This window comes from Dermacentor andersoni, chromosome 1, assembly GCF_023375885.2.
Source record: "Dermacentor andersoni chromosome 1, qqDerAnde1_hic_scaffold, whole genome shotgun sequence".
Classification (NCBI taxonomy): domain Eukaryota; kingdom Metazoa; phylum Arthropoda; class Arachnida; order Ixodida; family Ixodidae; genus Dermacentor; species Dermacentor andersoni.
In genome coordinates, this window is record NC_092814.1 from 296,264,930 (window position 1) to 296,287,767 (window position 22,838).

Consider the following 22,838-nt stretch of genomic DNA (forward strand, 5'->3'; position numbering starts at 1 on the left):
AAAAACCATAGCCCGCTGTAGAACATATGTAGTTTAGAAGAACTTGTTGTTGGGTGAGTTGGTAGATATTAGCGAACATTGTTTAACTGCGCGAAGAAACGAACCACAAAGACAGCATGGGACATGGACGGGCGCAGATTTCCGCAACACTGTTTACAGGAGTGGGAACACAAAAACCATAGCCCGCTGTAGAACATATGTAGTTTAGAAGAACTTGTTGTTGGGCGAGTTGGTAGATATTAGCGAACATTGTTTAACTGCGCGAAGAAACGAACCACAAAGACAGCATGGGACATGGACGGGCGCAGATTTCCGGAACACTGTTTATAGGAGTGGGAACACAAAAACCATAGCCCGCTGTAGAACATATGTAGTTTAGAAGAACTTGTTGTTGGGCGAGTTGGTAGATATTAGCGAACATTGTTTAACTGCGCGAAGAAACGAACCACAAAGACAGCATGGGACATGGACGGGCGCAGATTTCCGGAACACGGTTTACAGGAGTGGCAACACAAAAACCATAGCCCGCTGTAGAACATATGTAGTTTAGAAGAACTTGTTGTTGGGCGAGTTGGTAGATATTAGCGAACATTGGTTAACTGCGCGAAGAAACGAACCACAAAGACAGCATGGGACATGGACGGGCGCAGATTTCCGGAACACTGTTTACAGGAGTGGGAACACAAAAACCATAGCCCGCTGTAGAACATATGTAGTTTAGAAGAACTTGTTGTTGGGCGAGTTGGTAGATATTAGCGAACATTGTTTAACTGCGCGAACAAACGAAGCACAAAGACAGCATGGGACATGGACGGGCGCAGATTTCCTGAACACGGTTTACAGGAGTGGGAACACAAAAACCATAGCCCGCTGTAGAACATATGTAGTTTAGAAGAACTTGTTGTTGGGCGAGTTGGTAGATATCAGCGAACATTGTTTAACTGCGCGAACAAACGAACTAAATTTACTAAATGAGTTTTTAACTAATTACCTTACGTCACGTATTGCCACATAACACATTTTAGGTCGTGAGAAGTCTGCGGATGACATCATTTTCGAAATATGCACCATCTTTCTTGCTTAAAAATGCATTGTCGTTCCACTTGCTTTTTCAGCAAAGCATTTGATGTATTGAAGCGTAAAAGCAACTGGACCACCAATATATTTCTTCGCGAAATTCGAGAATTACCACCTTGAAACTGGCGTCATACAGACAATTCATTCCAAGTGCGTCTACCTTGCGAACACTCGACTACAACTTGTAAATTGCAACATGTGCTGTAATTAGACAAAAAACCTAATTTGCGACTTTTTGTTAATTACTCAGTTATTCATTTCAATTTTTCGGCCGACTAATGTCCGCGTGTTTGGGCAATACAACTGATGGATTAGAATTATGCTATCTGCTACAGATAATCTTTAAAGGTTACTTAAGGTCCCCGCAGAAACACCCGGTACATACGTGTCGCGGCGTCTGCAGTGTGGTTGTCCAATATAATACACGATATTCTAATTTTGTGTTTTGGGTATTCGCGAAGTCTTCCCTTGCTGGGCTTATCGTCACGTTGCAGTAACGGTTAATAACACAGTAGCGAAACTGTGAATCACGAAATTAACTCTATATTGGGCGAACCTGTGCCCAGGAAAACAAGCAACAGTCAAGCACAACGATTGCGGCGAGCACAGTCGGCGATTGTCGAAAATCTGATCAACGCGTCAAGCGCGTCTGTTTTTATACGTGACTCTTGTCGAAGGTTACAGCGTAATCACCGGTGGCCGCGCGCCTTCCAGAAAGTACTACACAATTCGCGTAGCGCATACAATCAGATTACACAAGGTTTGATATGACAACGGACAACGGACAGAACCATCGATAATATTGAGAAACTTCCTATGGACGGTTTTACTCGCGCGATAACAGCAACGAGAGAGCGGCTCCAAGAAACTTCCGGTCACGGCCTTATCAGTCTACTGCGCCGAAAGACAAAGCGCGTTTTTAAGTTCTGTCACTGCGTTGAGAGCCTATATTTAAGTTTTAAATATAAGGCATGCGCATCACGCCTTAAGATTAATACTTCGTATAAGTTACGGCAACCTTGATTTGTAAGGTTGTCGTTATGTGCAAAGGCAAAGTGTTGAAAATTTGCGGGCTCAGATTTGAACGCACTCCCGCTACTCGATATCGCCGCGCAATGCCTTTCTTTCTCGCTATATTTAGCGGGCTACGTCAGTGAGCCAAACCGGAAAACGTCCAGGACCTATGTTGGTAAACAGCAAAATGTTCTGTACTTGCAAGCGCGGCCTGCGCCGAGCAATAACGTTTAACCATTGTTAGCCGGTGAAAAACGGTCACTCGAGAAAGGTAAACAAGTACACGTGTCAGTATGAATAGCGCTGATAAGGTGGGGTCGAGGGTGTTGTTGCCACAGCCGTATTCGGTCTGCACTCCGTCGTAATGTTATAAATAATGATGAGGTTCTTACGCCTCTAAGCATAAACCTTACCACCGGGAGTTATCATCCTGCACCGCTAGCTAAGTCTACCCCCCACCATCGTTGTTTCATTCCGCACCGATTAAGCTGCGGCTGGAAATCGACTCCGCTACTTGCTGCTCACAACAGCGGAGCTTTTAAGCCACCAGAGTGGGTTACGGCGCCGTTGCGCCGTAAAGGGGGTGCAGAAGGGGCCGGGCACCCCTTCCATTTTTCGAGGGGCTCGGCCCCCTCTTGGCAGGTCAACTGTAGCACTGCGGCACCTATTCGGCAAACGCTGGAAGTTATTTGGTGACCAGTAGTGCCTTTTACGGGGCAATTCAAATTCTCAAATTTATGAAATAATGGGTTAATAGCGATTAATCGTGGTTGACTATATATATATATATATATATATATATATATATATATATATATATATATATATATATATATAAATTGAAGAAAATGAAAGTGGAGGTTATATATATATATATATATATATATATATATATATATATATATATATATATATAACCTCCACTTTCATTTTCTTCAATTTATTATTTCTTTAATTCAATTAGTACAAGTAATTTCCCCTGTGTTGTTCTTGGTGTCATTGTTTGGTGTCATGGTGTCATTGATATATAATCATATCATAAGAAGCCAACAAAGAAAGACACCAAGAACAACACAGGGGAAATTACTTGTACTTACTAATTGAATTAAATAAATTATATATATATATATATATATATATATATGTGTGTGTGTGTGTGTGTGTGTGTGTGTGTGTGTGTGTGTAAGTGTGTGTGTGTATGTGTGCACTGGTCGCCGCCCTATATGAGCGCCCCCCCCCCCCACCCACACACACTGAAGGGAGACTAAGCCCCGAGTCGCAATAGTATAGTAGACACTAAACCTTCCTTGTACTATAGTGAGGATAGCACCATTGGCTCGGCTGTTTCAATTCAGCCAACAAAATTGGCTGCTTATGATGAGGGCAGACTGGACGAGAATCTTTTTGCAACATTTACGGAATCCTGTGCGTGCGTAGGGGTCGGCGTTTAGTGTTAGAAGTCGCACACCAACTAGTCCTCGTGCCCTGCCCGAGTCTCATCATGTGAAATGCTAAGTTACCTGATTCCGTCTTTTCATTAGCGAAGTCATTCAGTAATATTGTATACCGATCTTGCGAACTCTGGTCGAAAAAATTTGGCAGGGAGTTTTAATCACCCATAACGGAGAGTTGATGTGGTTCCCCATTCAGAACATTGTTTTCCTTTTCATTTACCTGCATGATTCTTGCTCTGACGTTCCCTTACCTCGCGGGAGCCAGAGGGGGAGCCTCTCATCAACGTCTTTTTTTTTATTATTATTTGCTGCAGGCAAGACGTTCTGGAAACATGGTGGTTCTACGGTGACAAGCAGTGTCAGCGGTGGTCATTCCCATCGGGGCGATGTCCCGTCAATGGCAGCGACATATTCACGTCGTTCAGTGAATGTTCGCGTCGTTGCAACCGTGACGGGGTCAATGTCCGCCACCTCCAGCAGAGCATCGAGACGGACCCACAGCACAAGCCGTGCCGCAGGCCCCGAACGGACGTGTGCGGTGCTGAACAGCTACGCTTCGCGTACTTCGCCGACACGAGCGCTGCGTCGACGGCAGATGGTCGAAGTTGGGCACGTTGTCACTCGATGCCTGTGGCCAACCAGCTTGGCCATCGGTGCCTGGCCGGCACAAACCGCTTTCACAGCGCCAGGGCGTGCCGCAAGACCTGCGTGGTCGGCGGATAGGGAAAGCGTCGCATTGCCGGCGCGCACATATATCTTTTGTGTCAGCTTAGTGTTGCTTTATCTTTCTGACGGCCCGCACAAAAGGTTCATTTCTTTTCCTGCCTTTCCATCATGTAAACTGACTTGTTTGTTGCTGAAAGGAGAATAAACAAAAAAGGAAACACCTCGGAGGTTTCTGGCATAAACTTTTGAATGTTTCTTCATTGAATCTCTATTTGCGGCTGTGGTATTTTTTTTTGTGTTTTCACCTCATTCTAGCTGGTCGCACATATAAACTGCTTTAAGTCTTTAGATTGAATAGCTTGTTTATTAGGGAGGACGTCCACCAAATACCGCCATGCCTTACATTGTCGTGCCGCGCCGACACTGTCGCAAACTTTGCCAATATATTTTTCTATCAGATTCGCTATTGCAGCTGCCCACATTTTGACATCTCCATTCGTACTAAGTTAGTTAGCCTTTTCAATTCGTCTAGTTGGCAGTACGAGTAATGACCTCTTGTTTCGTTACATGGGCTTGTTTCTACGGTTTCTAAAGAAATTCTTTTATACACTGAACTACTTTTCAAAGGTTGTATATGTAAAACGCTATGGCGTCTCTGAAGAAAGCTACCTTATAAAATGACTCTACAGAAATTCGGGCTTGCAGCACTTTATCACCTAAACTCGGGAGAATGAGAATGTGCAACATGCATGATGGCTGCACGTAACGGAACGGCGAAACATTCCGCGTGGTGACAGATGACACCACAGTTATATCACAAATAAATTGCTACAATATAGGCCGACAATCACTTGCCGTCGCATTTGATTGGAGTTGTTTCAGGCAGCACAAGCCAGCACATATGGTCCCCTCGCTTGTGCATCAATGCTCAGACGCGTCAAATTAGTTTTATATTTCTTGAATCCTTCATGCATCCTATAACGTGAGCTCCTCGTAGGTAAACTTTATGCTTCACTGACGTCTATGGCGACCTTGCATGATTCCGCCAGGAGCAATGGCTGCATCGGTGACAAAGAATTCAATGGCACGCTCTAGGTTGCACCGCTAGAGGGAGTGGCTGTCAATCGCGTAGGACTTTTCGAACGAGCAAGGAACGCTGGGTCCGGACTAGTGGCTCAAACTACGTAGGTCCGCAAGCACGCTCTAATACACATTTCATGACCGTATACTGGCACACCTATTTGTGACTACTTTCGCTGTTTCAAAAATGAAACAGTCCTAAAAAACATTGTTTTAACATGTTATGCATCCTACTTGAAAACAACTATAATGGAATTATGGGTCGGCAAAATAAACGAAGCCCTAAAGAGCATATATATATATATATATATATATATATATATATATATATATATATATATAGTCTCAGGCTCAGTCAAAATAAGACAACATCACTCGATTTGACCTATTCGGACTCACAAGAAAGCAAGACCAACAAGACTCACGAGGATTTGCAATCAACAAAATCAGATTCAGGCCGCTCACTTATAACCATAGGCTCATTGCATAGTCGGCAGTTTTACACTCACTTTGGCTTACTCAGAATCTCAAAAGAAGCTTAACTCGTGAAATCGTGGACTCGAGGAGTTCGCAGGCTTCCGTTCTTGCATGGGCTGCTCTTTCGCGCCTGCGTGCGTGTGGGAAGGAGAAATAATGCTAATTCGAAAAGTTAGCCAGGTAATGCATAGTTAGCAGTACAGGCGTAGTTCTTTGCATCAATTTCATTTCACTAGAAACGGCTTAACTTGTGCAGGCGAGGGGAAACCGAGCCCCCCTCTCCCTAAGTTCTTGTGATGAGGGACTTCCGAGTCACCTCTGACTAAGCTATGGTTGAAATCTTTATTCAACATCTATGATGCCTGTAGACCAATTACTTGCAGTATCGGGTCCATAGCGGTCACTTGTGTATGGTGGCCTCAAAATGCGGAGCGCGAGCCTGTGCACTGCTGCAAATTTCAGCACCGTGTGGCAGCAGACAAATGAAGAGTACATAAATTCCATCAGTTAGGTTTCGAAAGGGCTCTCTCCGCTTTGACGCCGGTGCTTTCTGGTTTCATTGCTCCATTAGGGCATCGGTTACGTACTCACACTAATAAGGTCTCTTACTTCGCGACACATGATCCCGTAAACGCTCACCATTCTGAACATTACTGATGGTTAAAGCGTCCACTAGGCAGGCAGCGGTGTCCCATAAGGGACGGACAGCAGCCGCAGAAGAGCCAGCGCGTGCAGTTCAATGAACCCCAGATTTTGTTTGGTTTGTGTGTTGTTTCTATTTCTTTTCTTCTTTTTTTTAGTTCGTCCCTGGTTGCAACGAACACGTCCGTCGGTATCGCTCAAAAAGACAAGTGTGGTGTGTGCATGACACGCATGTCGATGTTGCGCGTCTGATGTCGCAAGTAATTTTTGCCATCTGTGTGTCTCGCGACGCGATGGTCGTCGGAGCAAGGACGATCAAACAGCAATGACGTCTTCCGTTGTTAAAAAACGAGCAGGTGCGGCAAATGCGGCAGCCCAATTTCTGGAAGTGTCCTCCAGCTCGAAGAACCATCGTATACCCTCACTGCTGTAAGACCATAAAAAGAAATAGAAAACTATAGGAGCACTCGGCACTTTTGTATCCAATCCATCACGCGCAGTGTGGAGCAAGTGGGCCGTCGAATGGCCATTGTTCTTTGTCCGATCACGAAGTAGCTCAGCGAAGTCAATAGGAATTTTTTATAAAAAGCTGAGGACACCTAAGCACTTCTTGTGAGTTGTGAATGCGAAAGCATTGGCGTTCATTTGAACGCCGCTGAGCGGTCCTTCGAGTTATGAATTCCTCGCGGGCAAACGAGCGCGTTGAGGCGCTTGGCCTGGTTTAGTCCAGTGGGTAAGACACTCGGCTTCTGAGCGTGGGGTCACGGGTTCGAAACTCACTACCACTAAAGTTGTGCCTTTAGAATTTATCGTTTTTTATGCATTCATTTATGTATAGCGATTGCCGAAGCGATGTTCGAGCGCAGGCGAGAGCTTGTGCGGACAAGGAACGCGCGGATAACACAATCTTGCGAGAGCGAGGGTAACGTGGCGTCGCGGCGACGCCCTCTCCACTCACGCAACACCTGGCGCGGCAGCAATTGTGCCCTTTCCTCCACTCTGCTCCATCGAAGCGTGCACGCGACGTGGAGTCGCGGCCACTGGAAATTTAGGAGCCGTTTCGCTGCTACAGACGCCGGCTTTTTAGCTCAATGGACCATTTGATGCTTTCGCGTAATAAATATAAGACAGCAAGGGTCTCGCTAGTTCACAAGCTTTTCATCTCGCAAAATTGTCAGGTGATATAAAAATACGACGCTGGGGCTTCGCTTTTGCGAAGCCATCAAATTAGGAGAACTCTCACCGGTCTAAGCATCTACGAACGTTGAAGCAAGGAGTGATAGTGAACATTTAAGTAGCTGCAAATTAAGATTTTTCATTTTATTGATATTCGGCTTGGGTGCACTCAAGATCACTGGAAAATGAGAGCGCATCACTCGTGACGGATGAATGTTATACACGAAGAGAGAGAGAGATGAATACAGAAACGCAGGCAGATAAGCCGAACCACAGGCTGGTTGGCTACCCTCGCAGGAGAAAGCGATTACTGAAAGATTGCAGAATGAAACATAAGTGTCGTTGCATGGTGATCATATGGGTCTGAGAGAACGGACCTTTGCACATAAGCCGCGTGGCTTGGCTATGGCAGCACACAAGAAGCGGAATATTTTATGCAGACATGCCGGTGAAGAACATCCTTGAATCATAATAATATACTATACTATTATCGTGAACTATTTAGCTATGACTGCACTTGTTTGAACAACCGGGAAAAACTGGGTCAAAAGGGTAAAGTCACGTAGCGCTTATGTCGTGCTAAACCGTGGCTGTACTGTTCTCTATGTTGCCTTTCTCATTTCTAACAAGAGTTACGTATCCAAATGATCGCATAATAATTGGGACCATTAGGAAATCTGACTATTCTAAAGCGTTGTTTTACAACAATAATGCGAGTCAACTTGCTTTATTTTGCAAGAAAAGACCGCTAACGCCAATGTGCTCGTAATAACGCTGCAAGCGAGCGTAGATTTAACGATAGCAATGAGCGGAGAAAACAGGCTACAGTAATGAAGAGCAAGTCACCTTGGTTTCTTTTAACATGCGCAAAGAAAATGTCACGCAGTCGAAGGCGGTTACATAGGCATCTTGATAATAAACGTCCGGAATGTGTTCCGAAAAGGTGCTACAATTAGAGATCGTGTCTGAATGTAGTAAAATAGACACAGCTTCGTGCTTTAAATGAGCATTTGCATCTTCAATTCGACGCAACTATTCCCGACAACGCTGGATCAGTAGACACAGAGAAGTGAAACATTTCAATCAAATAGGTTGTCGTATCCACGTGTCGTCGGATAATAAATCCGTACGCCTTCGCCGCTACTAAGTACGCTGCTTCTCATCTGAGTTATGCGCTACTAGCCTCTTACGCATTCATATTATTTTTCGGGGGGTCGCTACGGGGAGTTCAATGAAAAATTGTCCTTCTCTCGCGTCATGTTCTGCCACATCATCTATACTGCGGGCAGCCTCGCGCCCATTAGTGTATACCTTTGCACTTTGACTCGCACGTTTAATTTATGCGCACCTCCCTCTCTTTCCCCATCCGTCTTCCTCGTGGAGTTCCGTGTGTAGATTGCATTTCCTTGTGGTTGTCGGTTTTCTCACATTTCTTCTCTAAGCAGTGCCACCATCCGGCGAGTATCATAGCCATCTTTCTAATGTGCGCAGGTAGCTGAAATGCATTTGCATAGTCTCAATAACAAGAAAATAATGAGAATACTGTCAGTATTAAATTGCCAAAGTTTTACCGAAGCTTGTGACCCTCTGCGACACCAGCTCGCTGCTCTTGTGCTCACCTTCGCGATCTAAAGTAAACAGCCCCATTCATCCGTAAGGGTGATAAGCGGTCTCTTTCGCGCGTAACAATATTTTGTGTGCTGTCAACCATATATATATATATATATATATATATATATATATATATATATATATATATATATATATATATATATATATATATATATATATATATATATATGTATACGTATAATAAAACTTCTTGCCTCGACTGCTGCACTCGTTCCAAGCTCAATTTTCGCCGCGCGAAACCGCTATTGCTTTCTGCTATTGTCGTTGCTGATGCTTGTATATTAATAATCAAGAGACCAAGCTGATTTCAAGAATAAAAGAGGCAGATATAAATACTATATATAATACGTTTTTTTTTTATTTTTCTGAAGAAACAACTACGGTAAATCATTTTTGTGGAAATCCGCAACATGGGGAAATGTTTTCAAGAAAAACATTTGTAATATATTCGACTGTAGCACAAGGCTACATAGTAAATCCTACGTGTTTCTCAAAAATGAAGCTGTTCGTGTAATCTCATCTGTCGCGCATAACGTTCGATTGCTTGCAACGCCAGACTGTATAGTCTTCTACAAAGCATGCGCAAAGCGGCGGCTGTAATTGCTTCGCCGCACGTCCATCGAGCTGCCGTGGTATGTTACCTAAACCGAAGCGCAACCGTTATGAGGCAGCGCTTAGAACATCTTGTTACAGCAAGCGAAAGGTCATGAGCTTGAACCCTGACCGGAGCCAATGACAATGTGTGTGACCGAGAAGAAATGGTAAGAGAAGAATAAAGCAGGGCGTGTTGGCCAAACACTGTCGATCGTGTTCTATGCCGGTGCTATGACAGTGGCCATGGCTAAGCTTTAGCTAACGCAGATGTTGACCAGCACGTTGGGAACACTGTTGGCAAGCATGTTGTGCGACATTAGGAAAGCATTTGCTGCAGTGTGAACAAGCCGTAAGCAATGCAGCTGACGTCGAAGTTGCACTGTAGGTACGCGGGCTTCGCTATTTGCCGGGCAGAGATTTCGCCAAACACTTGGAGCTGCACTACCGGCTTTCTTCCACCTCCCTGTCCTTCACTTAACTCGTCGTATATAAGCCATCTTCATCTGGCTTTCGTTATTATTAGCGCAATCTTTCTAACCCTTGCTTGGTGCGGTGATGAATAGTCAACTCAAACTTCTGTTGCTATGTTAAAATGATTCCTTGTTTTCCCTACATGTCCAGAGCATTACTACAGCTGCTTTAGCTTCTTCGCGCGCGTGTCAGTGCTAATGGCCCTTGGCGCATTTTAAATTACAGTGGCTAAGGAATTATTTCCATTGAGAGTATGAGGGAGACCAACTTTAATTAGGAACGACTCGTCGTCAAGGACGTCGGCGTTGGTAACACGATGTCGTGTAGTGCTCCATTAACTTTAATTGTGGGTCAGTCAGACATCGGTTGATGACTATATATATGATAATCGACGTTTGATTCGTCTCGCAACCAATAAATAAAATAAAGCAGAAGGATTTTGGCATAATCAGCACAGCGGGAATGTAAAATTCATGAAATATACCGTTCAATTCGTGTGGTAACCGTGCTGCAGATTTTTTTTGTCTGTATAAGGAACACTGAAGCCAACTGGTCGACGAACAGACATTCCTTATTTTCCACTAAGAATCTAGCGTTGTTACGGACAGTCCTATGTATGGCAGTTAGTCAGGCCGAACTTATTTTAGAACACGTGAAGACTTCGCCTTTGATTTTTTTTTTCGAAGCTGTTCTGCCTTTGTCTCACCTGCTGACGAGTTTCTTGACGGCCCGAGCAACTGTTTTTTGTCGACAAAGCCGGGGTTCAACTGGACATGTCTACAGCTGGTTGATATCTGATGATGATATAAATATATATATATATATATTTTTAATGCGCGACAAGTGAGAAATCAATGCAAGCGAGTGGTTGACACTTTACAATCCAGATTTCTAAAGCTGTTATTTGTTTCTGCTCTCAAAACACCTCATTTGGTTTTGTTTTAACCGTGCAGGTATATAAGACGGAAGCAACTGAAGGCGTAAGGAGGTTTGCGTGCGTTTTTAGAAACCCTCACTTATGTTTATGTTTTCCATTTCAAGTTATTATTTTTGCTATTCGCCAGCGTTCCGCAATACGCAGCCTTTGTTGTATCTGAGCAACTCCCCCCCGGCACCCCAATAAGATTAAAAAATTGTCAGGTTATAATGCTTCTGGGGTGAGAAAAGACGTTCAACACGTCTCGACGTTTCTTAACGCAGCTCCATTCACAACTTGAAAAGAAATATGGATCTGCTGTTGGAGAAGGCGTCCACAAGCATGTGCATATATAGCTAGGTGCAGATGGCTGCCACGAAGTTGGGTTGAAGTGTCAGGAGTCGCCTGGGCTACCGATTTGTAAGGTAAGCGCCGATAATTGTAGGATAGTGATAAAACATATATAATTTGATAATGTGATTAGCACGTGCAAACCCTCAAATTGCAGTGCCAGTAGCATTAACTGCTCAAGGCACAACCGATAACATTTATTCATGTCGAATAGTAGCCTACACGAGCAGAATAACTCAAGAAAAAATTGAAATGCTGGGCGTACGTGAATGGAACACAGCCGCTTAAGCGGGGGGTATCGCGTGTTCTCCACAATGCTGCTATTTTCTCAAACGCTTTCGTTCAGCGTGGAAACTTGGCTACCGCGCGCTCATTTTATTCACAATTTGTCACATTTCTCACGTAAGTTCATTTTCTGTGAAGCTTAACAAATCTACAGTGTCTGGCAAAAGTACAAGTACCACAGCAGCAAAAGTTGGAAGCAAAGGATACATTTCGAGTCTTATCATTTAAATCAGGACTTGCGTTTGCGTTCAGCACAGCGCATCTCTGAATTTCAAGACATTTCGTTTTCTTTTCTTTTTTTTCACGGCCTCCCGCACGTGGCCAGAAAAACTTTTGCTTGTGTACGAAAACCCCTATTCTAAAACCATTATACGGAAAGCTAAATACTGAACACTGTAGGAAAGAGAACAGATATGTTTGATGTCGAGCATCTTTTCAAACCTCTGAACCCCTCCACGCTTCATCTTTTGACAATTCAGACGTCTCGGCTTGCGCTGTTAAAATGTCGGTCACCCCACATTGTATGGCGTGCAGTGAACTGTTTCGTTGATATACGTTCTCGCTCTAACAGGACTACGCAGAAGAGACCACAAGTTTTGCTAGGGCGAACCTCCGTAGAAAAATGATTAAGCCATTGCCCACAGTAGCCTCCATGCTTCTAATAACAGCTGGTGAGTATATACAACCCTCGATTAAAATGCGCCACAAATGATCAAGTTTTATCTGGACCTTAGCTTTATGCCAGCATGGGTTATCGCCATGAAAGAAACTGCATTTAGAAGAATTTCTTTAATAAGATTCTCAATGTGAGCTTATCTCTCGTCTACGACTTTAATAGTGTGATATGTTGACAACCGCGTCTATAACAGCACGTATGTTTGCTTAAGATAACTTTTGAAACGAAGAGTGTGCGCATTAAATGGTTAAACGATAAAAAGTGCTGTTGTGTTCATTTCATGGCTTCATTAATGGGAATATCTACGTGCTAAGACTCTGTGTAAGAAAAGCGCTTAGATCTGTCGACTGAGAGCCGTCAACAAGTTATAATGCGATTATCATTCTTAGGATACTTTATATACTTTTCGGAATGCTTCTATCACGGCCGCTGGATAAGAAAGAAAGATGCGGCCTGTCGCGTGCACCGAAAACGCTGTTATCCGCCGCGGCGCTACCAGTCGGGGTCTGTTGTCCGGGATCGGCATAGAAAATGCATAGAAAGCCCCTGTCAGGCTGTATAGCCTTTTGCTTTTGCTTCGATTTCTGTTGATGTACAGAAAGAAAAAATCAATAAATCAAATCAAATCAAATGCGCGAGGAACGCGCTTCGAACGCCGTCGCCCGTGGAAACCGACGCGTCGAGTCCCCGAGAGCTAGCGCCGTTCGGCCAGCCCAAGCGGCCGAGAATGCAACTTCGGCTGAGGCATTCGCTCCCATTGCAGCCCGCCTGACGTGGCAGGCCGCATTTTTTTTTATCCAGCAGCCGTGCTTCTATCTTTGTTCCTATGTCTCTAACCATTTTCCTGCCAACTTGGCTAGCCGGGTGGTCCATGGTATAATGGGCAGAGCATCGGGCTGCTATGCTGAATGGACCAGATTCTAAACCAACCGTCGGACCAACTTGGGTCTCTGGGTATGTGACAGTCGGTACGTGCCGCATTTCAATTAACCACTCTCACACCAACTTGGGCGTCTAGCTTTATGCCACTAGGTAGGTTCCGCTCTTAAATGACAAAAAAAAAACACACTCCTTTAAAGTTCCTCGGGGGCTGGGCGGAAGAGAAACAGCGTCAGATATACTCAGGCACAGCCTTGTCCGCATGTACATTTACGCACGCGCCACTCGCGAACTTCGGGGCGGCGGCGCCAGATGGCGCAGCGTACTCAGGGGGAGGCGCAAGAAAGGAGCCTCATACACACACATACAGGACTGATGCAGGAAAAAAGGAAGAGAGTAAGCACTGAGTGCCTGTGGGAGGGACACTATACACAGGGACACTATAAACGGTCTCTTAAGCCGGTGCACTTCAAGTATTGCACTAGTGCACGAATCGCTTTTCGTGCCAGTGACGGGTGTGGCAACGGTCCGAGTATCTTGGACTCGGTGAACGGTCTTGAGTCCTCTTTCTATTCCCCTTTCCCGAACCCCCAGTGTAGTGTAGCAAACCGGGTGCTGTTCTAGTTGACCTTCCTGCCTTTCCTGTCCTTGCTTTCTCTCTCTCTCTATCTGATTCAGGACACCTTTTGGCAAAGGCAATACTGTGCGTCGCTACATTGCTTCAATGCTGACCGCATTAGCGTCGACATTAATCGTTAGGCGGGTTCTGCCAGAATTTTCTGCTGTTTAAAGAATGATTGTTTAGCGCTTTCCCGCACATGGGTAATTCTGCTAGTGCGGTGAAGTGCACGACCAGCTGCTTCAGACGCTTTAACGTATTGAAAATGCATCGGCTGCCGAAAGGCAAAGGTCGCATACAATATTATCTCTTTTTTTTTTCAATTCTCATCCAGGGATGGCTTTTGCGGCTCCACAAACACCTGCAGAGTCCGTAGCCTTGGATGCGATTCAGCATATGAACTTATTCGCTACTACACCAGTTAAAACAGGTGAACAACTTTTTTGTAGAAGCCGTGTAATTAGTCGAATAAGTGACGCGTCGTATGTCCCTTGACGTTCTTACGAAAGTAGCCCCAGTCACGAAAAGCGCACAGGAAAGAAGTTAATCGTTACGCTTAAATAACTACTGCTGTGAAGCTTTCGCAGCAGCATGCCTGTAGGTAACAAAGAACGTGGTCGCTTGCCTCTCGTTGGGCTTGGGCTGCCGTCCTTGTTGTATTCCGGAGTTCAACAGAATATTTTGCCAGCTACCTGGCTTAAAATTAAATTTGCTGTTCAGAAATTTTTTCTGTTGCTGTTGTTTCATTTCTTGCCAGTAGCCGTGAGGACTGCGTCCACTATGGTCTCATATGTATCTAGTTCTAATAGGTAAGCTGGCAAGTATGATTTTTTTTAATTATCCCGGCCGCGGCGGCCGCATTTCCAGGGGGCGAAATGCAAAAACGCCCGTGTCCAGAGCATTTGGGGCACGTTAAACATCCACCGGTGGTCAAAATTAATTCGGAGTCCCTTACCACACTATGCGCGTGCCTCACAATCAACTCGTGGTTTTGGCAGGTATTATTATTATTATTATTATTATTATTTGTTTTGAACACATATACACAGTTAATAGGAAAGGGAAAGCGAGAAGCAGGCTGGCAACTGCCACCGGAAGGGGCACAACGCCAGCCACTCTTCTGAAGGGAGGTATCAGCAACACAGAAATGGAAGATAGGACGGAGGGGAAGAAAGAGGAAAGGCAGAGCAACAGGACAAATCTAAAGACTAAAGTAGAACACAGTTCAGATCACACACAGTAGGGCCGGTCACTGGAGCTCACGCAATTACAGAATGTTGAATGTTCACGCTACAGACGTGAACCTAAGTTAGTTAACTCTAGAAAGGTAAGTAGGGCGCGATGGGCCTGATCACGTTTAGACGTACAACCACAGGAGTATAAACATTCCTCGAGTGTCGCACACCGCAGGTCAAGAAGATGATAGTTTCTCACTAGCGACATGCGCTGCGCACTGAAAGCGGGACACTCAAATATACGGTGTTGAAGTGTCTCGCAGCAGCCACAAAACGTACACAATGGACTTGCTACACGTCCTTGTCTGTATAAACGTTCGTGCACGTTCACGCAACCAACCCTCAGCTTGAGCAGTTGTGCTCTAGTGCGACGAGGCAAGCCTCGACCGCGAACACGGGGCGGGAACGTTCCATTTGCGACGCGCTGCTCTGGATGCTGCTTGAGTAGGTGGTGACGAAGCAGCAGACAAGTGTCATCAAGCTTGCACAAAATTTCTGGGCAGTCACAGTTGTTATGAGCACAAGTTGAAGCGAGCCGATCAGCCTCTTCATTTCCGGCGATTCCTACGTGTGAAGGTATCCATTGAGCAACGAGAGATACCCCACGTGATGTAATTTTGCTCGCAGAGTCAGTAATTCTGCGCACAAGTGGACAATCAATCTCACTGCGTTGTAACCTGCTAAGGGCAGCACGGGAGTCCGTAAAGATGACAACCTTCGATGTAGTTAACTCCTCTTGCACGTATTTCAGTGCAACATTAATCGCTGCTAGCTCCGCAGTTGTTGACGAAGTTGGATGACGTATTTGAAGAATAAGCCGTACTTGAGTTGAAGGGCACAAAAAAGCTGCACAGGCGCCTTGACCGTCGTTGTGTACCGCTGCATCTGTGAATACTTGAAGATAATCTGGAAACTTTTTGAACATGTGAGACTGAGCCAATTGGAATATTGCCGAAACAGGCATATCAGACTTTTTGTGCATATCAGGGATTGTTAGGTAAATGGGGAATACGTGCTTCGTGATACCTTTTGGAGGCGGAGACGTATCTGAAGCAGCATGTTCAGAAATGGTAGTGATATTCCTCAATAATGCCGCCATTTTTCCCATGCGAGATAACGGGCGTTGAATGAGACGATCAAGGAGCGATTGACCATTCGATGCGCAGTGCAGACGCTCAATATGATACAGAGCTTTCTGATCTGCTTGCAGCCTCAGGGGTAACTGATGCGCTTCAGTGAGTAATGCAATAGATTGCGCCTCACGAGGAAATCCAAGTATTAGTCGAAGGGCAACACGATGATCTCGCTCCAGTTGGGCCATCAAACTAGGTGGTATGTTCAAAACATCATGCCTGAGAGTACAGATGACTGGTACACCTGGAGAGCCGTTGTTTGGTCGCAGCCAGCACCTCGAGCAGTCAAGGCGACCACATACTTAAGGAGGGAGTGCGATTTGCATCGTACAGATTTAACGGCAGGACGCCAAGAGATGCGATCATCCACAATTAACCCCAAATAACGGTGTTGTCGCACCCAGTCTATAGGCGTTTCGTCAAGATACAGTGGGCTCATTGTTCGACGAGTGCGTTGTTTAGGGTGATATGCTATTGCAGCCGACTTAGCAGGTGAGATGAGCAGGCCAACTTTACTCAAGTACTCCGAAGTAGCGTTTAGAGCTCTTTGCAAGCTTGCACGAAGCCGCGGACCAAGGTGCGAAGGGCCGCTTATCCACAGAGCAATGTCATCTGCGTAGACAGCTATGCTCACAGGGAAGTCAGTGTCCCGAGGCAAACGACTTGGAAGCGCGGCGAGGACGGTGTTAAACAAAAGCGGCGATAATACGCTGCCCTGTGGAACACCGCACTTCACATTTCGGTATACACTAGTTACTCCTCCGACACGCACTTTCATCCGGCGCTCCGATAGAAAATTATGCACGAAGTAGAGCAGACGACCTGAAATATCCGCGGTTGCAAGAGCGAAAATAATCGCCTTATGCGGAACTGAATCGAAAGCTTGCTGTATGTCTAGGAAGAGCATGTAGGCGGAATGCTTGTTTCCTTTAGCATATTCGAGCGCTGGGACAAGGTACGATATGCTGTCCTGAGCTGAACGGCGGCGACGAAAGCCACTCATGACATCAGGGAAAAAATTCAGCTCCTCTAGCCTGACATCTAAGCGAAACAAGACCATTCGCTCCATTAACTTGTGACATATGAAGTTAGCGATATTGGCCGGTAGGACTTGAGGTGCCTTGCAGGACGCCCGGGCTTTAAAATTGGCATTACCACGGACGATTTCCATTCAGCAGGAATTACACCGGTTCTCCATACTTCATTAAACTCGTCCAATATACGGTCATGAAAACTCTTATCAACGTTCCGCAATGCTGGATACGTCACACCATCTTCGCCTGGAGCAGTGCGGCGTTTGGAGAGGCTCAGCGCGTGTCGCAGCTCCTCAAGAGTGAAATCTGCCTCGTTCATCTGGCAGGTTGGACCGTATACGAAGCGGTTATGGTGCTGTGACTTGTCAAAAAAGGAAGGTCGCTAATTGTGGTGTCACTGGATGCAGGAGAGACTAAAATGTCTGCAAATGCCTCCGCTATTACTTTTGGTGACTGGCCAGTCGCTATGCTCAATGCAGCCGTAGGATTCTTGCAGATTTCAGGAGTGCAGAGAGCCTTCAATATGCGCCATACATTTCCAAACCCACTTCCAGTATGCAACGAACCACACAAAACTTCCCAGCTCTTGCGACGAAACTGTTTTGTATGCCGCCGTATGGCTGCATCAATGCAATTGTATATAGTCCAGTCGGTGCGTCGTTTACAGCGCTGTGCCCGTCTATAAGCGCGCCGTCGACATGCGCGGAGCCGCAAAAGCTTTAGATCGGGGTTTGGTTTGCCGATACTCCGTCGTCGTTGTACTGTAGCTTTCCGTAAGCACTCACTCATAAGTTTAAATAGGCTGTCTTGAGATGGTGCCTCTGAGATCAGCTGTCGGAACTTGTCCCAGTTAGTCACTGTATAAACCACATCCTGGCGACCCGTAGTATGTGTTGGTGTTAACCAAATGGGTAGGTGATCTGAGCCCCACGGGCCGGGTTCACATGACCAGGCTAAGCACACATCTTTCGTTGATATCGCAAGGTCTATAGTGGAATGCTACTTTCGTCTACCTATAAGTGTTGGTGAACCGTCATTCAGTATTTGCAGATCGTTCTTGATAATGATCTCGTTAATCTCTGCCCCACGATTGTCTTGAGGACGGCTACACCATCGTGGATGGTGGGCATTAAAATCTCTGCATAACACCAACGATGCACCACACCGAGACACTAAGCCCTCAAGTAGCGAGGTATCGGAAGAACGTGTAGGCCTGTTGTATATGCTTGCCACCGTCGTACACACACCTCTGAGGCTCACAGTAACAGCTTCACACTCAAACTCATCGTCACAGATGCCGTCTGTGTCAATAACCGCGAAGTCCAAGTCAGCACGAACGTACACTGATGCTTTTGAAACATTGCGCGTATGCGCCACGTCCACACACTGGAAAGAGCCACAAGCTTGTTCCGCGCATCGAGTGTTACTGTCGACACCCACGAAGCCTGGCAATCGATATTCGTCTTTCCTTACGTTAGTTTCCTGAAGCGCTATAACTTCTGGTGGAGACTTCATAGCGATGAGTCGAAGCACTAGATCAGCGTGCCGCGGTCGCATCGACCTGACATTCCATTGCAGCACAAAGGGGCGAGGCTGCTGACAACTGTTAGAATTGTTTCCGGTAAAACGTCTAATGAAGGCCGTCGAGGACACGAACGAGGGCCTCCAAAAGTTGCTCTGCTGCTGACGCTGCTGGTGTCTGGCGACCGGCGTATAGACATCTGATGACGTTGACAAGCATCTTCAGAAGATTGACAAGTTGCACATCGTCGTTGGCTGATACCGGTTTAGGTACTGTGTTTGCAGTGCTTTCCACTGTGGTCGAAGTTTTTGTAGATACTTGTTCCGACGGTTTCGATGGAAGCGCTGGCCACGATGTGTCTGAGAGGCAGAAGGTCTGCCCCCCTACTTTCCGATGCGTTGTTTCTTTGTCACTCTTTGAACGCGCTGTTTTTCCAGTCGCTGGGGCAGCACTACGGCGACGGGAGCTTTCATCTCCTGCTGCCTTCTTTTTGGCTTTCTCTTTTAGTGCCTTCTGTTCATTCTTCAATAAGGGACATCCTTTATCCGTTGCCAAATGTTCACCATTACAGTTAGGGCACCGATATGCCTGACTTTCACAGGAATCTACATAGTGATTCCCACCGCATTTGGCACAGACCAGATCTCTGGTGCAAAAACCCTGAACATGACCAATCTTAAAGCACTTATGATATTGCAAAGGCCGTGGTACGAAAGGTCGAACAGGATAGCGCAGAAGTCCAGCCTTTATATGACTAGGCAGCTTTCCAGAGGCGATAAGTATCTTCATACAATTTGACGAGCCCAGCCTTCAAACGCTAATTATTTTGCATGGTGCCGTGCAAACGATCATGTTCTTAAAAACGTCGTCTTTGAGATCCAAGTCCACATCAGATACGACACCAGCTGCTATATTTGTACCCTGTGGTATGTAGGGACGCGTGTGTACCCCACAGATTTCAGACAAACCAAGCAGAGTTTGCGCCATCTTGTCATCAGTTGTGTCAACAGCAATGACATTTTCCCAGTGGTTTACGCGAACCATTTGGATTAGTCCAGGGGCAAGTTTGAAGAAGAAATCATTAAGTTTCTGTCGAGAGATAGCATTCAGGCTTAGCATCGCGTCGACGGGTATGAAAGCTACTGTCGTAGTCTTGATGGTGCTGTATATGATAGTCCTTTCACTTGAGGAAGATGCCGGAGACGTCTTTCTTGGACGGCCGTGCTTGACAGGTATGAAAGCATCCGAATCTTCCGATCTTGAATCAGAAAGCTCGGAATCAGCCGCGTCGGCTGCTACTGCCGAACTGAACCACTTCCGAGCCGCAGGCGGTCTATGCTGACCGCCAGACGCGTCCAAGACCATATCTTCCATGGCAAGCTTCGCGGGGAGGATCTCCCAGCAGACTAGGAGACTTCAGGGTTCAGCACAAACGTCGTTGCCTGTTACTGATGCACAAAATAATATAAATAGAGAAAAACTACAGCACTAGAAGAAAACCAGTAACCGAGCACAGTAACATCGTCGTCGTTCTGGCACGTAAGACCCCAGAATTAATTCAGAATTTTTAAAATCTGACATAAATATTTCGATATTTAGGACATGTTAATATGACATTTTATTAGCATGGTGAGCGTAAATGTCATACAGCTGCTCCAATTACGCGGAAGAAATGCAATAAAAACGTGACAAAAGAAACATGAGCTCGAACACATGAGGCTTTCATATAATGTTTATGACCTGTAGATTTGCAGTAATTCTTAACAGCACCGCAGTAGAGGCAAAAGAGGGCTTTTTCGGAATTATGGTATCAGGGAAGACAAAGTTAACAAAAGGTATATAAATTTTGTAGTTTGACGTGCAGAAACAACGATCTCATTTTGGGGCACGCACTAGTGAGTGACTCCGGATACATTTTGACCACTTGGAGTTCTTCAACTTGAGCCCAATGCAACGCACACGAGCGTTTTTGTATTCCGCCCCCATCCTAATGCGGCCGCTATAGCCGGGATCAGACCCACGGCCTCAAGCTCAGCAGTGTAAAGCCATAGCCACTGAGCTATTGCAGTGGGTTGGTGACGACAGGCATAATCAAACATGCAAAAATCACTCATCAATTTTTAGCGTCCAAATAACTTCTGAGTAACTTTCTTTTCTAGCTTGTGACAAGTGTTTCAAATGCGGAATTGAAGCCAATCCATGCAAAAGGCATGACGGTTGGGTAGAATTCCTCAGACCGGCGCTAGTGTCTAAACATCCATCGCTCTTGATCTGTGCGGAATATTGAACGTAGTTTCACATTCTAAAAAAAAGAAAGGAACTTTCCTGAGCCACATCCATGCATCATGAAGCAAATCTTCTTAAAAGATATTTTACTTGTCAATGACGCGGTACTGATAACTGATAAAAATATCGTCAGCAATTTCACTATAAGGAGTTAGCAGCAGTCTTTTTTTCATCGGCTGGTCGGTTTCATAATTGAAGAGAAAGTAAACTACGCCCGATCTTTTTTTCTGCGAGAGTTTCAAACTACTTCTTTCACCATAATGACAGTGCACCGGTGAAATTTGTACGCTCACAAAGGAAGAACGCGACGAACTTTTGCCGTCATTCGGAATGCAGCTTCGCTGCACGGCAGATTTCCTTAACAACATTGACGACAGGGCGTGTCCTTTCTAAGACTTTCAAGTGCCACCCCGGATGTCACAATGAAGCAGGGTCCGCAGTCACCAATAAAAAAAGTTCATGCGCTATAGGTCCGTTTGTATAAGCACAGACGTCAGACGATCGTGGTGCATGTCGGGATATTATAAGCGAAGAAAGAGAACGCGACCGACCAATGGCAAACAGCACTTACGAACAAAACGCTTTGCTAATCGGCACCAACGTCCGTGCTCACAAAGTAGTCCGCATGCTAAAAACGTACGTAACAGCAGATGCGAGCGAATCGTGCGCTTCTGCGGACGATGCAAGCATCGCATTTGATCGACATACATATGAAGGGTACACGGCCAACGCGAAATAACAGTGCTAGGCAGAGAAGGTATATTCTAAAATACGAAAAAAAAAAGATATCACACGAGAACTTGCAGCGTCTGCGCACTTCCTGCGCCCGCCCGCATTGTTCCTGAAGTGACCGAACTCGTCAATCTCGTCGCCGACTGACTACGCAGGCGTGTGGAAGCAGGGCGAGCCGTTCTTCCCATTCCTGCCTTTCAATCCTGCCGTTGGATTCGTCCTAGGCGACAAGAAAGGAGTCCTCTTCACCAAGCTGCCCGATGGACAGATCCAGTCAAAGAAGACCTTCTCCTATTTTTCAAACAGCCAGAAACTCCCGGGCGGTATTGTTCTGTAGAAATAAAGCCTGATGTGAGAGCTGGTTCGAGGTACATTTATGTAATAAACATGTTTATTCTCTCTGTCTGTCTGAGTTTGGCTGATTATTTATTTATTTATTTATTTTAGTAGCTTCTAGGCCTGGAAATCGTCGCAGTCGTGAAAGAAAAGCACACGTATCTATTGGCGGTTCAGTACATACAACGGCAGCGTTAAAATGAGCTAGCGCTGAGAATGGTGGGTATACGGAGGTGGGCGAGCTATACTATTCATGAGGTGTCTTCAGGATGAAGGAGTCTAAAGGCAAATTCGTGTGACGAAAATGGACGTCAGCTTTCTGACAGTGAATAATGACACCTCACTTTGCACATTAAACAGTTCACTTTTGAGGTGTTAAAATGCTTTTGTTTTTTTAATGTTAGAGAACAAGGATAAACGGGACACTCCTGCGCAGAGAGAGGTTGAAAAAGGCCGAAGGTGTTTTCATAGCGTAAGCTGCTATGGGCTCCTTCCAATAGCCGTCTCTTTTGGCGATGTTGTCCACCGCCGCTGCCACCGCCGCCCGTGTC

At 45.6% G+C, this 22,838-nt stretch overlaps 1 protein-coding gene and 1 long non-coding RNA gene across 2 annotated transcripts in view; both read left to right on the plus strand.

Annotated features, from left to right (window-relative positions):
• Positions 1–4,453, plus strand: part of LOC126548577 (uncharacterized) — a 30,891-nt gene extending 26,438 nt beyond the window's left edge. Inside the window, exon 5 of the mRNA XM_050196824.2 lies at positions 3,860–4,453. Coding sequence (XP_050052781.2) covers positions 3,860–4,268 — 409 coding nt within the window. The 3' untranslated portion in view covers positions 4,269–4,453. The remainder of the gene's footprint in view (positions 1–3,859) is intronic.
• Positions 4,454–11,281: 6,828 nt separating this feature from the next.
• Positions 11,282–22,356, plus strand: LOC140215329 (uncharacterized). Its single transcript, XR_011892288.1, has 4 exons — positions 11,282–11,624; positions 12,407–12,506; positions 14,344–14,439; positions 22,107–22,356. It is a non-coding gene; the product is annotated as an uncharacterized lncRNA (long non-coding RNA).
• Positions 22,357–22,838: the final 482 nt, after the last annotated feature.